General features: G+C 66.5%; 1 protein-coding gene across 1 annotated transcript; it reads right to left on the bottom strand.

The window, feature by feature from the left end:
• Positions 1 to 2,803: 2,803 nt before the first annotated feature.
• On the bottom strand, positions 2,804 to 14,178 carry PARP10 (poly(ADP-ribose) polymerase family member 10). The gene is given in 11 exon segments (XM_053978881.1): positions 2,804 to 3,385; positions 6,011 to 6,188; positions 6,258 to 6,391; positions 6,463 to 7,425; positions 7,546 to 7,681; positions 7,782 to 7,994; positions 8,773 to 8,925; positions 8,927 to 9,324; positions 9,420 to 9,638; positions 10,261 to 10,506; positions 13,959 to 14,178. Coding segments are annotated over 11 exon segments (3,108 nt in total). The 5' UTR covers positions 14,119 to 14,178; the 3' UTR covers positions 2,804 to 3,077.
• Positions 14,179 to 14,306: the final 128 nt, after the last annotated feature.

Genomic DNA, 14,306 nt, shown 5'->3' with positions numbered 1-14,306 from the left:
GGTGGACACGCGTGTGCCCTGCCCCGGCTGGCTGCAGGCACGCCCCGGCGCAAGCACCGCGGTGTGCAGGGCACAGGAACACACCTGTGCACACGCACACACACGCACGCACGCACTGCGGGGGTCTCGGGGGCTTCAAAGACCCCCGGTGCCCCCCGCCACATCCAGTTGCTGGCGTGGCATCACACGGCACAGCCCCCCGGCCCCCAGCTCCACCGTACGCCTCATCGGGGCCATCGCGTGCCAAACTGACCCCGGCAACCCCAGCACAGCCGCACCCACCCCGCGGGGCGCAGAGACCACCGGGGACCCCGGACCGGAGAGGCATGAGGGGCCCCCGGGACCCGACACCGGGGCAGCGCAAGGTGGCACCGGCAGCGCCGAGGTCGGGACCCTCTCCCCGGACACTCTGTCCCCACCGTGAGGTACCTGCCGTGAGGGGGCCAAGGCTCAGACCCCCACCCTCTCTCGCTGCGGCCGTACCGGGGCCGCCGCTCGCTCCGTCCGTCCGGATCCGGCGCTGGCGCAGCCGCTCTTGCCGCGGTCATGTGCCGGTGCCGGCACGGGCGCAGGGAGCGAATCCCCCGGCCAGAGCCGGACAAAGGGCCCTTTTCAGCGGCGCTGGGCCCCGCGGGCCCCTCGGCGTCAGGGGACAAAGGTCCGGCACGCTTGGCACCGGCAGCGCCGGGCACTCCCCGCCCGGGGCACCCGCGGGGCGCGGGGCACCGGACTCCGCAGAGGGGGTGGGCGTGCGGCCAGGAGCCCTCCTGCACCCCCGAGCCTCTCGGCTCTACACCTCCATCCGCCGGCGCTCCCCGGGGAGCGGGGCTGGCGCCACGTGCGCGGGGCTGGCGCGGCTGGCACGGTGCCCGACGGGATCCCAGGGCTGGCACACGTCAGCGGGGCTGGCACACGCCGGCGCGGTGCCACCGCACCCTGCCCTGGAACCGCACCCCTGCCCGCGGGGCCGGGGCCGCCGCTGTGTCACCCTCGTGCCCACTCCGTGTGGGCTACCCCAAGGGGCGCGGGTGCCACCGAGACCCTCAGCCAGCCAGTCCCGTGCTTGCCCACCCGTGACTTGGGGCATCTGAGTGGGCAGCAGGGGCACGGAGGGGACGCTGGGCACTCCCGCCTCCCCCCGCCGCTGCCTGCTGGAGGGTCTCACCCGGTGGGCAGCAGTGCTGCCAGCACTGCCCACGGCGGGGGCTCTGCCCGCACCCACAGTGGGGGCACCCGGGTACCCCCTGGAACAGCGCGGGGCGCAGTGGGACAGAGGAACAGGCAGGGAGCAGGGAGGAGGCAGGGAAGAGTTGGGGAGCAGGTGAGGAGCAGGCAGGGAGCAGGATGCAGGTAAGGAGGAGGCAGGGAGCACGGAGGGAGCAGGGAAGAGGTGGGGAGCAGGTGGGGAGCAGGATGCAGGTAGGAAAGAGGCAGGGAGGAGGCAGGGAAGAGTTGGGGAGCAGGCAGGGAGCAGGTGAGGAGCAGGTGGGGAGCAGATGGGGAGCAGGATGCAGGTAAGGAGCAGGTGGGGAGCACGGAGGGAGCAGGGAAGAGGTGGGGAGCAGGTGGGGAGCAGGGAGAAGGTAGGAAAGAGGCAGGGAAGAGTTGGGGAGCAGGTGGGGAGCAGGTGGGGAGCAGGATGCAGGTAGGAAAGAGGCAGGGAGGAAGCAGGGAAGAGGCAGGGATCAGGTGGGGAGCAGGGAGAAGGTAGGAAAGAGGCAGGGAGCAGGGAGGAGGCAGGGAAGAGTTGGGGAGCAGGTGGGGAGCAGGCAGGGAGCAGGATGCAGGTAGGAAAGAGGCAGGGAGGAAGCAGGGAAGAGGCAGGGAGCAGGTGGGGAGGAGGGAGAAGGTAGGAAAGAGGCAGGGAGCAGGTGGGGAGCACGGAGGGAGCAGGATGGATGCAGATAGGGTGCAGGCAGGGAGCAGGGAGGAAGCAGGGAAGAGGCAGGGAGCGGGTGGGGAGCAGGCAGGGAGCAGGTGGGGAACGGGGAGCAGGTAGGAAAGGCAGGGAGCAGGATGGAGGCAGATAGGGTGCAGGCAGGGAGCAGGATGGAGGCAGATAGGGTGCAGGCAGGGAGCAGGTGAGGAGCAGGAAGGTTGCAGGATGGAGCAGGTAGGAAAGAGGCAGGGAGGAAGCAGGGAAGAGGCAGGAAGCAGGTGGGGAGCAGGCAGGGAGCAGGTGGGGAGCAGGGAGAAGGTAGGAAAGAGGCAGGGAGCAGGCAGGGAGCAGGTGAGGAGCAGGCAGGAAGCAGGATGCAGGTAGGGAGGAAGCATGGAGCAGGTAGGAAGGAGGCAGGGAGCAGGTGAGGAGCAGGAAGGTTGCAGGAAACAGGCAGGGTGCAGGATGGAGCAGGTAGGAAAGAGGCAGGGAGCACAGAGGGAGCAGGTGGGGAGCAGGCAGGGTACAGGTGGGGAACAGCGAGCAGGTAGGAAAGAGGCAGGGAGCAGGGAGGAAGCAGGGAAGAGGCAGGGAGCAGGTGGGGAGGAGGCAGGGAGCAGGTGAGGAGCAGGAAGGGTGCAGGGAACAGGCAGAGGTGCAGGAGTGGCCAGGTCCAGCCCTTGGGTGGCCCAGAGCCACCGCCCAGCACAGCCACCTCACAGGGGAACACAGCACCCACACACAGCCAGGCTCCTGCCTGACCCCAGCTCCCAGTGCTCCCAGTTGGATCTGGGACCCCATCCACTCCAATCCCAGTGATCCCAGTTGGGACTGAGACATTCCCCGTATTCCAATGCTCCCACTTGGGACTGGAATTTTCCCTCTCCTCTCCCAGTCCCCGCTCAATCCCAGCCATGCAAAAGGTTCCAATTTATCCCAAATTTTATTTCAAGTTTTAATTCCAAATTTCACTGGTGTCACACGGGTGACCCCAAGTCCTCCTGCCCTGGCACGAGGGTGCCCAGGAGCGTCCCCAAGTGAGGATCCCCCCACTCTGAGCTCCCGGGCAGGGCAGGAACCTCCCTGCACACCTCGAGCCCCTGGACGCCGTAACCCCCGCAATGGCACCAGTGCCAGGGGGCGCCGGGGGGATAAAAAGGGCTCCTTGAAGCAGAGCCACAGCCGGGGGGGGGGGGGCTCAGAGGGGGCCCCCGTGGCGGCTGCGGCAGGTGATGAGGTACTGGGGGTAGGCCTGGGTGTCGTTGAAGATGACGAAGATGTCGGGCTGCCGGGGGTCGTCCACCACGCTGTGGTAGCGCTGGGGGACGCCGCAGCCCTCTCGGAGAGGGGGTGCCCCCAGCCCCGGCCGCCCGGCCGCGAACTCCCCGGTCAGCACCTTGGCCATGAAGACGAACTTGGTGCCGTCGGCGCAGGGGGGCGAGTAGCGGTCCCGCGCCGAGATGGCCGCGCGCGCCGCGAAGTACACGCCGCGGCCGTAGAGCGTGGCTGAGGGGGCGGGCATCAGCTGGGGCACGGGGTTGGGGGGGGTGTGCCAGCGGCACCGGGCCCGCGTCGGCACCCCGGGCCCATATTGGCACCCCGTTCTACACCGAGGGCACCGTGCCCACCTCGGAACCCCGTTCCCATGCACCCATGATCGCGCAATTCCTGCGCAAATTCCTGCCCCTAACCCTAAACCAATTCCTGCACGGTGCCCACCTCACCACACCATGGGCACTGTACCCACCTTGGCACCCCATTCCCATGCCCCCATGGTCACCTTATCCCTTTGCAAACGCCACCATGCCCACCTCACGACCCCATTCCACACCACGGGCACCGTGCCCACCCTAGCACCCCATTCCCATGCACCCATCATCTCCCTATTCCAGTGCAAATGGCACCGTGCCCACCTCACCACCCCGTTCCACACCAAGGGCACCGTGCCCACCTCACCAGTCCATTCCCACACCGAGGGCACCGTGCCCACCTTGGAAGTCCGTTCCCATGCCCCCATGATCGCGCAATTCCTGCGCAAAGTCCTGCCCCTAACCCTAAACCAATTCCTGTCCCTGAGCTGGGCACCACGCCAACCTCACCACCCTGTTCCACACCAAGGGCACCGTGCCCACCTCGGAACTCCATTCCTATCCCCCCATGGTCACCCTATTCCAGTGCAAATGGCACCGTGCCCACCTCACCACCCCGTTCCCAAACCGAGGGCACTGTGCCCACCCTGGCACCCCATTCCCATGCCCCCATCATCACCCTATTCCTGTGCAAATGGCACCGTGCCCACCTCACTACCCCACTCCCACAACAAAGGCACCGTGCCCACCCTGGAACCCCATTCCCATGCCCCCATGGTCACCTTATCCCTTTGCAAACGCCACCATGCCCACTTTACCACCCCATTCCACACCATGGGCACCGTGCCCACCCTGGCACCCCATTCCCATGGACCCATGGTCACCCTATTCCAGTGCAAATGGCACCGTGCCCACCTCACCACCCCGTTCCACACCAAGGGCACCGTGCCCACCTCACCAGTCCATTCCCACACCGAGGGCACCGTGCCCACCTCGGAACCCCGTTCCCATGCACCCATGATCACGCAATTCCTGCGCAAAGTCCTGCCCCTAACCCTAAACCAATTCCTGCCCCTGAGGTGGGCACCGTGCCCACCTCACCACCCCATTCCCACACTGAGGGCACCATGCCCACCTTGGAACTCCATTCCTTTCCCCCCATGGTCACCCTATTCCTGTGCAAATGGCACCGTGCCCACCTCACCGCCCCATTCCACACCAAGGGCACCGTGCCCACCCTGGCACCCCATTCCCATGCCCCCATGGTCACCTTATCCCTTTGCAAACGCCACCAGACCCACCTCACCACCCCATTCCACACCAAGGGCACCGTGCCCACCTTGGAACCCCATTCCCATGCCCCCATCATCACCCTATTCCTGTGCAAATGGCACCGTGCCCACCTCACCACCCCATTCCCACACTGAGGGCACCGTGCCCGCCTTGGCACCCCATTCTCATAGACCCACGGTCACCCTATTCCAGTGCAAATGGCACCGTGCCCACCTCACCACCCCGTTCCACACCATGGGCACTGTACCCACCCTGGCACCCCATTCCCATGCCCCCATCATCTCCCTATTCCTGTGCAAATGGCACTGTGCCCACCTCACTACCCCATTCCCACAACAAAGGTACCGTGCCCACCCTGGAACCCCATTCCCATGCCCCCATGGTCACCTTATCCCTTTGCAAACGCCACCATGCCCACTTTACCACCCCATTCCACACCATGGGCACCGTGCCCACCCTGGCACCCCATTCCCATGGACCCATGGTCACCCTATTCCAGTGCAAATGGCACCGTGCCCACCTCACCACCCCGTTCCACACCAAGGGCACCCTGCCCACCTCACCAGTCCATTCCCACACCGAGGGCACCGTGCCCACCTTGGAAGTCCGTTCCCATGCCCCCATGATCGCGCAATTCCTGCGCAAATTCCTGCCCCTAACCCGAAACCAACTCCTGCCCCTGAGGTGGGCAACACGCCCACCTCACCACCCTGTTCCACACCATGGGCACCATGCCCACCTCACCACCCCATTCCCACACTGAGGGCACCATGTCCACCTTGGAACTCCATTCCTATCCCCCCATGGTCACCCTATTCCAGTGCAAATGGCACCGCGCCCACCTCACCACCCTGTTCCACACCATGGGCACTGTGCCCACCCTGGCACCCCATTCCCATGCCCCCATGGTCACCCTATTCCTGTGCAAATGGCACTGTGCCCACCTCACCAGTCCATTCCCACACCAAGGGCACCGTGCCCACCTCACCACCCCGTTCCCACACTGAGGGCACCGTGCCCACCTTGGCACCCCATTGCCATTCCAATGGCACCCAGTGCCCTCTTCCCATGCTGTCAGCACCAGGCCCACATGGACACCATGCCCCCCTCAGTGCCCCGTTCCCATGCCAATGGCACCGTTCCCACACTGGCACGATGTTCCCATGCTGACCGCACCGTGCCTCCCCTGGCGCCCTGTTCCCACACCCAAGGGCGCCACGAGGTCACCCCACAGCCGCCCGGCGCTCACCGTTCTTCCCGCAGAAGCTGCGGTTGAAGCCGTGCAGGCAGATCTCGCAGCTGGAGGCCTTGGTGGTGCCGTGGAAGAGGACGCGCTCCACGGCGGTGCCGGCGGCGCAGGCACGCTTCACGCTGCCCTTCTTCAGCTGGTACTGCTTGTACAGCACCGGATGGATCAGCTTCTGCACCTGCTGGGCACCGCCGTGTCACTGCCCTGCCGCGGGGACGCCCCGGGGGTCCCACATGCCCAGCCCCACCTGCACGACGCTGATCTGGCCGCGCAGCTCCTCCAGAGTCGCGCAGAAATGCCGCACCGTGTCGGCGAACTCCTCCGAGTCCTCAGGCAGCGCCATCAGCCGCACCTCCTCCTCCAGCCCCGCCAGCTCTGGCCCTGCCGGACAAAGCCCCGGTGAGCGTGGGCGCAGCGAGGGGCAGGGCCGGCCCCGCGGCACCCGCACGCACCGAGCAGGAAGAAGGTGCTGTCCAGCGGCGGCTGGCTGCGGCAGACGGGCGCGGCGCGGGCGCTGCCGATGTCAAACTCCTCCATGCGCTCCAAATCCACGGTGAAGGGCCGCCCATCCAGCACCAGATCCAGCCGGCGCTCCTGGCGCAGCCAGGCCTGCTCCAGCAGCGCCGCTGTCTCGGGGGCGTAGGGGACAGCGGTGCCAGAGGGGTCCCAGCGCACCCAATGCGCGGCGGCAGTGGTGGCAGTGGTGGCAGCGGTGACAGCGGTGACAGCGGTGGCAGCGGTGGCACCGTGCCCCGGCGGCGGCAGGTGGTGGAGCAGCGAGGCGAGGTCTTGGGCGGCAGGTGCCGTGTACTCGGCGAAGCCGCGCAGCGTGGCGGTGTCGCCACGCAGGCTGAGCTGCACGGCGTGCCGGCACCGCAGCAGGGCCAGCGCGCAGCGGCCGGCGGCCGGCAGCGCCCGCAGCCGCTCGCTCGCCACGTCCCGCGTCCGCAGGAGCCCCGCCAGCGCCCGCTCCAGCTCCCGTGTCACCGACGACGCGTCCCGCTCAAAGGAGCAGAACACCGTCACCCACGCCGCGTCGGCCGCCAGCAGCGCCTCCTCCAGCGAGGCCTCCAGCGCGGCCAGGAGCCTGGCGTCCTCCTCGGCCTGCTCCTGCTCCTGCTCCCGGCTGTAGGAGCGCAGGGACAGGGCGGTGGCACGCTCCAGCTCCTCCTGCTCGCACCACGTGCGGTCCATGGAGTACTGGATGGCCAGGGCCATCTGCACCTCCTCGTCCTCCGCCCCGGTGTCCGACAGCAGCTCCCCGGCACCCTCCCCACCGGCTGCGCAGATGAAGGCAGCGTTGTGGTCCCGCTCGTTGCCGGGGACGGTGCCGGGCCACAGCTCGGGGCTCCCACGCTCGTCGGCGTCGCTCGGGCGCAGTGCTGCCAGCACCTTCTTGATCTCCTCTGCAGGAGCTGCGGGGCGTCAGCCATGAGGCCCCCACCACGTCCTGGGGGAGGACCAGCACCCACGGGCCCCTCATCCCACTGCAGCACCCCGAGAGCGGGCTCCAAAGCCGCGCCCTCGCCCCTCACCTGCGCTGGGATGAAAGCCGTCGCCACCACCATCGCCATCAGCAGCCGCAGTGCTGCCCTCAGGCAGGTCCTGGTGCCAGGACTGTGCCCGGGGCTCCCGGTGGCCGACGGCGGGCAGCAGCTCGTCCAGCTCCAGCTGTGGGGATCAAGGGGTTGGCATCACCAGCGCCGCTCCAGCACAACAGGGACCAGCACAACGGCGCCCGCCTGCCAGACCCCTCCCCATGAGGCTGCACCTGGGGATCCGGAGGGCTCCAGGGTTCACCGTCCAGCTGGATGACGCACTGGAAGCGGCTCTCCAGCTGCTGGAGGAGGCTCTGCCCGGCCAGGTCCCACAGGAAGCGGGCAACGCCGGGGAAGCGCAGGGTTGTGGAGTGCGAGGCCACAGAGTCCAGCAGGCTCTGCAGGAAATCCGCCACGGCCCGGCACCGGCCCGGCTCCCCACTCACCTGTCAGCAGACGGGCAAAGGGTCAGCAGCTGGGCACCAGCGCCTGCCCAGCTCCTCACTCACCTGCAGGCAGTGTGGGCAGCACCACGGGGCTGGCAGCCTCTGGCACCAGGATGTGCTGTGAGCACGGGGAGGTGGGAGACAGCAGAGACCCCTGCCCACACCCCTGCCCCTACGTGCCACACCTCCCTGCACTGCTGCCTGCACCTGTCTGTACCTGCCCACACCTACCTGTACCTCCCTGCACTGCTTCCTGCACCTCCCTGCCCTACTGCCTGCACCTGTCTGTACCTGCCCACACCTCCCTGCACTGCTGCCTGCACCTTCCCACACCTACCCATACCTCCTTGCACTGCTGCCTGCACCTTCTTGCACCTCCCTGCACTGCTGCCTGCACCTGCCCACACCTGTCTGGACCTTCCCACACTTACCTGTACGTCCCTGCACTGCTGCCCACACCTGCCTGCACCTGTACCTGCTGGCACCTCCCTGCACCGCTGCCTGCACCTTCCCGCACCTGCCTGCACTGCTGCCTGCACCTGTCTGTACCTGCCCACACCTCCCTGCACTGCTGCCTGCACCTGTCCACAGCTCCCTGCACCTGCCCACACCTGTCTGCACCTTTCCACACCTACCTGTACCTCCCTGTACCGCTGCCTGCCCACACCTCCCTGCACCGCTGCATGCACCTGCCTGTACTTACCCACACCTGCCTGCACTGCTGCTCGCACCTGCCCACACCTGCCCGTACCTGCCCACACCCCTGCCTGCAGCTCACCCGGAACCCAGAGACGTCCCCTCCCTCCAGTGGCAGCAGGGACACGTCGGAGACGCTGCTGAGCATGTCCTGGTAGTGCTGCTGCAGGTACCGCACAGCTCCCGGCTCCGCTGGCACCAGCGCCTCGTCCTGCGCCAGCGCCGCCGCCGTCGGCTCCGGGACCACCACCGACACGGGCCTCGGGGGCTGGGCCTGGCTGGGCACGGCCCTGAACCCCTCTGTGTCCTTGTCCCTGCTGGGGAAGGCGGCTGAAGGCTGCCCCGGCCCCGGGGGTGATGTTGGCGCTGCCGGCGCTGCGTCCGGTGGGGGGTTCGTGTGTGCCGCGGCGGGGTCTGAGGACGCCTCTGTGTCCGGCGGGCAATCTGTGTCCACCAAGGGGTCCCTGACCAGCAGGGGCTCCACGACAGGAGGAGGGGCCCCCGTCCGGAGCGGGGACAGCGTCCAGGGCCGTGTCCGTGCTCGCCTCCAGCAGCTCCAGGAAGGGGAAGTGGGGGACGAGCTCCAGCACCACGTCCTGCAGCCGGTGTGGCCTCTGCAGCACCCGCTCTGCGGCTGCGGGGGGGACAAACGGACGGGCAGCCGGCGGCCCAGAGCGGCTCCCCGCGGCCCCCTGGCACCGGCGGGCGTTCCCGCTGGCAGCCCCTCACCTGCTGGCTCCTGGAAGGTGACGACGGCCCCGCGCCCGCCTGGCAGCGTCCGCACGTCCCTCACGCGGCCGCCGCCGCTGCGCCGGTTCTCGAAGTAGAGCTCGAGCAGGTCCCGGCTCGGCGCCGGCCCTGCTGCCCGCACCAGCACCGCGGGGCTCCGCGGCGCCCGCAGCAGCGCCAGCCCCCGCTGCCGCGCCCGCTGCTCCGCCGCCGCCAGCTCTGCGGCACGGGCAGCGCTGGCACCGCGCGCACCGGCGAGCCCGCGGCCGTGCCGCCGTCAGAACCCGCGCCCCAAAACACCACCCTGGTGCCCTGGTCTTTGAAAGCGTTTTCTTTTCTAGCTCTTTTGACAGCTCTAAAGTTCTTTTAAAAGTTTTCTAGGCCTTCTGATGTCTACGTTTTCCTACTGGAGTTCTCAGGCACTGCTCACATAAATAATGATTGTTTTGCATCCTTCTTTGCGACAAGAAAGAACGAATAGACTATTCGTTTGACCAGTGTGGTTGGAGAGGTAGAAATCTCATCCTCCAATCCACCGTCACTTTTAGAATTCTCTATGTTTCGAACCCAGAAATAAAATTTACTCTCTTTCTCTTCGGAACTCACCAAACTTCTGTGTGCTCGTTCCGTGTCCAACAACAGCACCACCCCAGCCCATCAGCCCCCATAATACTCCCACCCCTGGCACCACTGTCCCCCCACCCCTCAGCAGCCTGACCCTGCCAGCCCAGCCCCCGTATCCCCCACCCTGTTCCCCCCAACCCCCTGGCAGCTCCACCCCACCACAACCCCACCCCTGACAACCCCCATCCCACCCTGGTGTCCCCCCACCCAGTCCCACCTGGGGGGGTGAGGGGGTCCTGCAGGCGCAGCAATCTCCAGCCGGGCGCAGAGACCTGGCACAGGGTCACAGTGCGGGGGGGGACCCCCAGCAGGGTCTCCAGGGGTAAGTCCAGGTGCTCTGAGGGGGTCCTGGGGTCCAGATCGCGCAGCAGCAGGTGGCTGGGGTCCCAGGGGGGGGCCAGGCGCACCCCCAGCTCGGCCCCCCCAAGCCTGTGGCTGCCGTGGGCCAACACGTTCTGAGCGTCTGTGGAGGGAAGCCGGGGTCACCTGGGACTCACCCAGCACCCTGTCCCCACCCCCCGGGGGCACAGCACTGCTCACCAGTGCTCCCAGTAGGGCTGGGAGCTCCAATCCCAGTGCTCCCAGTCGGTACTGGGCACCCCATACCCTATCCCAGTGTACTCAGTGGGGATGGGAGCTCCAAACACAATCCCAGTGCTCCCAGTCGGGATTGGGTCCCCCCATACCCTATCCCAGTGCTCCCAGTGAGACTGGGATCCCCCATACCCTATCCCAGTGCTCCCAGTGGGGCTGGGAGCTCCAAACACAATCCCAGTGCTCCCAGTCGGGATTGGGACCCCCCACACCCTATCCCAGTGCTCCCAGTGAGACTGGGATCCCCCATACCCTATCCCAGTGCTCCCAGTGGGGCTGGGAGCTCCAAACACAATCCCAGTGCTCCCAGTCGGGATTGGGACCCCCATACCCTATCCCAGTGCTCCCAGTGAGACTGGGATCCCCCATACCCTATCCCAGTGTTCCCAGTGGGGCTGGGAGCTCCAAACACAATCCCAGTGCTCCCAGTCGGGATTGGGACCCCCACACCCTATCCCAGTGCTCCCAGTGAGACTGGGATCCCCCATACCCTATCCCAGTGCACCCAGTGGGGATGGGAGCTCCAAACACAATCCCAGTGGGGCTGGGGGCCCCACACCCTATCCCAGTGCTCCCAGTGGGACTGGGAGCCCCACAGCCCATGCCAGTGCTCCCAGTAGGGCTGGGAACTCCAATCCCAGTGCTCCCAGTCGGTACTGGGCACCCCATACCCTATCCCAGTGTACTCAGTGGGGATGGGAGCTCCAAACACAATCCCAGTGCTCCCAGTCGGGATTGGGGCCCCCACACCCTATCCCAGTGCACCCAGTGGGGCTGGGAGCTCCAAACACAATCCCAGTGCTCCCAGTCGGGATTGGGACCCCCCACACCCTATCCCAGTGCACCCAGTGGGGCTGGGAGCTCCAAACACAATCCCAGTGCTCCCAGCAGGGATTGCCTCCCCCCCACCCCATCCCAGTGCACCCAGTGGGACTGGGAACCCCCACACCCCATGCCAGTGCTCCCAGTTGAGACTGGGAGCCCCACGGCCCACCTCAGTGTACCCAGTGGAACTGGGACCCCCCCATACCCTATCCCAGTGTACCCAGTGAGGCTGGGAGCTCCAAACACAATCCCAATGCTCCCAGTTGGGATTGGGCCCCCCACACCCTATCCCAGTGCCCCCGGTGGGAGTAAGATCCCCAAACCCCATCCCAGTGCTCCCAGCTGGGACTGGGGCCCCCAAACCCCGTCCCAATGATCCCAATGGGACTGGGACTCCCAAACCCCATCCCAGTGCTCCCAGCTGGGACTGGGATGGTCAAACACCCTATCCCAATAATCCCAGTGTGACTGAAACCCCCAAACCCCATCCCAGGGCTCCCAGTGGGACTGAAACCCCCAAACCCCATCTCACTGCTTCCAGCTGGGACTGGGAACAGTCACACACCCCATCCCAGTGCTCCCACCTGGGACTGAGCCCCCCAAACCCCATCCCAGTGCTCCCAGCTGGGACTGAGACCCCAAACCCCATCCCAGTGCTCCCAGCTGGGACTGGGGCCCCCAAGCCCCATCCCAATGATCCCAGCTGGAACTGGGAACAGTCACATACCGCATCCCAGTGCTCCCAGTGGGACTGAGACCCCAAACCCCATCCCAGTGCTCCCAGTGGGACTGAAACCCCCAAGCCCCATCCCAGTGCTCCCAGCTAGAACTGAAACCCCCAAGCCCCATCCCAGTGCTCCCAGCTAGAACTGAGACCCCCAAACCCCATCCCAGTGCTCCCAGCTGGGACTGAGACCCCAAACCCCATCTCAGTGCTCCCAGCTGGAACTGGGAACAGTCATACATCCCACCCCAGTGTTCCCAGTGGGACTGAGCCCTCCAAACCCCATCCCAGTGCTCCCAGCTGGGACTGAGACCCCCAAACCCCATCCCAGTGCTCCCAGTGGGACTGAGACCCCCAAACCCCATCCCAGTGCTCCCAGCTGGGACTGAGACCCCCAAGCCCCATCCCAGTGCTCCCAGTGGGACTGAGACCCCCAAACCCCATCCCAGTGCTCCCAGCTGGAACTGGGACTCCCAAATCCCATCCCAGTGCTCCCAGCTGGGACTGAAACCCCCAAACCCCATCCCAGTGCTCCCAGCTGGAACTGGGACCCCCAAACCCCATCCCAGTGCTCCCAGCTGGGACTGAGACCCCCAAACCCCATCCCAGTGCTCCCAGCTAGAACTGAGACCCCCCAAATCCCATCCCAGTGCTCCCAGTGGGACTGAGATCCCCAAATCCCATCCCAGTGCTCCCAGCTAGAACTGAGATCCCCAAACCCTATCCCAGTGCTCCCAGCTGGAACTGGGAACAGTCACACATCCCACCCCAGTGTTCCCAGTGGGACTGAGCCCTCCAAACTCCATCCCAGTGCTCCCAGCTGGGACTGAGACCCCCAAGCCCCATCCCAGTGCTCCCAGTGGGACTGAGACCCCCAAACCCCATCCCAGTGCTCCCAGCTGGGACTGGGACCCCCAAACCCCATCCCAGTGCTCCCAGTGGGACTGAGACCCCCAAACCCCATCCCAGTGCTCCCAGCTGGGACTGGGACCCCCAAACCCCATCCCAGTGCTCCCAGCTGGGACTGGGACCCGCCAAACCCCATTCCAGTGCTCCCAGTGGGACTGAGACCCCCAAACCCCATCCCAGTGCTCCCAGCTGGGACTGGGACCCGCCAAACCCCATTCCAGTGCTCCCAGTGGGACTGAGACCCCCAAACCCCATCCCAATGATCCCAATGGGACTGGGACCCCCAAACCCCATCCCAGTGCTCCCAGTGGGACTAAGACCCCCAAACCCCATCCCAGTGCTCCCAGCTGGAACTGGGACCCCCCAAACCCCATCCCAGTGCTCCCAGTGGGACTGAGACCCCCAAACCCCATCCCAATGATCCCAATGGGACTGGGACCCCCAAACCCCATCCCAGTGCTCCCAGCTGGAACTGGGAACAGTCACACATCCCACCCCAGTGTTCCCAGTGGGACTGGGACCCCCAAACCCCATCCCAGTGCTCCCAGCTAGAACTGAGACCCCCAAATCCCATCCCAGTGCTCCCAGTGGGACTGAGATCCCCAAATCCCATCCCAGTGCTCCCAGCTGGAACTGAGATCCCCAAACCCCATCCCAGTGCTCCCAGCTGGAACTGGGAACAGTCACACATCCCATCCCAGTGTTCCCAGTGGGACTGAGCCCTCCAAACCCCATCCCAGTGCTCCCAGTGGGACTGGGACCCCCAAACCCCATCCCAGTGCTCCCAGCTGGGACTGAGACCCCCAAACCTCATCCCAGTGCTCCCAGCTGGGACTGGGACACGACCCCCTGCCCACACTTACCCTGGGGGTCCTCGAAGGTGAGGAAGAGGAGGGGGCCAAGGCGCTGGCAGCTCTGCACGGGCCCCCCGCCCGAGCGCCGCCGGCTCTCGAAGTACAGCACCAGCAGCTCCTCGGGGGCCTCGGGGGGCACCCCCTGCACCTCCAGCACCCCCCCTGCCATCCTGGGGCACCCACACACTTGGGGCTGGCACCCCCTCGCTTCCTGTACGCCCCCCGCCCTGCCGTGCCCCCCCGTGACCCCAAACCCCCTCCCCAAAAACCCCGTCCGCGCCCCCCGGACCAAGCCCCCCCCTCCCCGGTACCGCGTCCCCGCGTCCCCTGTAGCCACAAGCAGGACCCCCCCTCCAC

This window comes from Vidua macroura, chromosome 1 (genome assembly GCF_024509145.1).
Source record: "Vidua macroura isolate BioBank_ID:100142 chromosome 1, ASM2450914v1, whole genome shotgun sequence".
NCBI classification, from domain to species: Eukaryota; Metazoa; Chordata; class Aves; order Passeriformes; family Viduidae; genus Vidua; species Vidua macroura.
The sequence above is the reverse complement of the archived record's forward strand: the minus strand, read 5'-3'. Positions and strand labels throughout refer to the sequence as shown.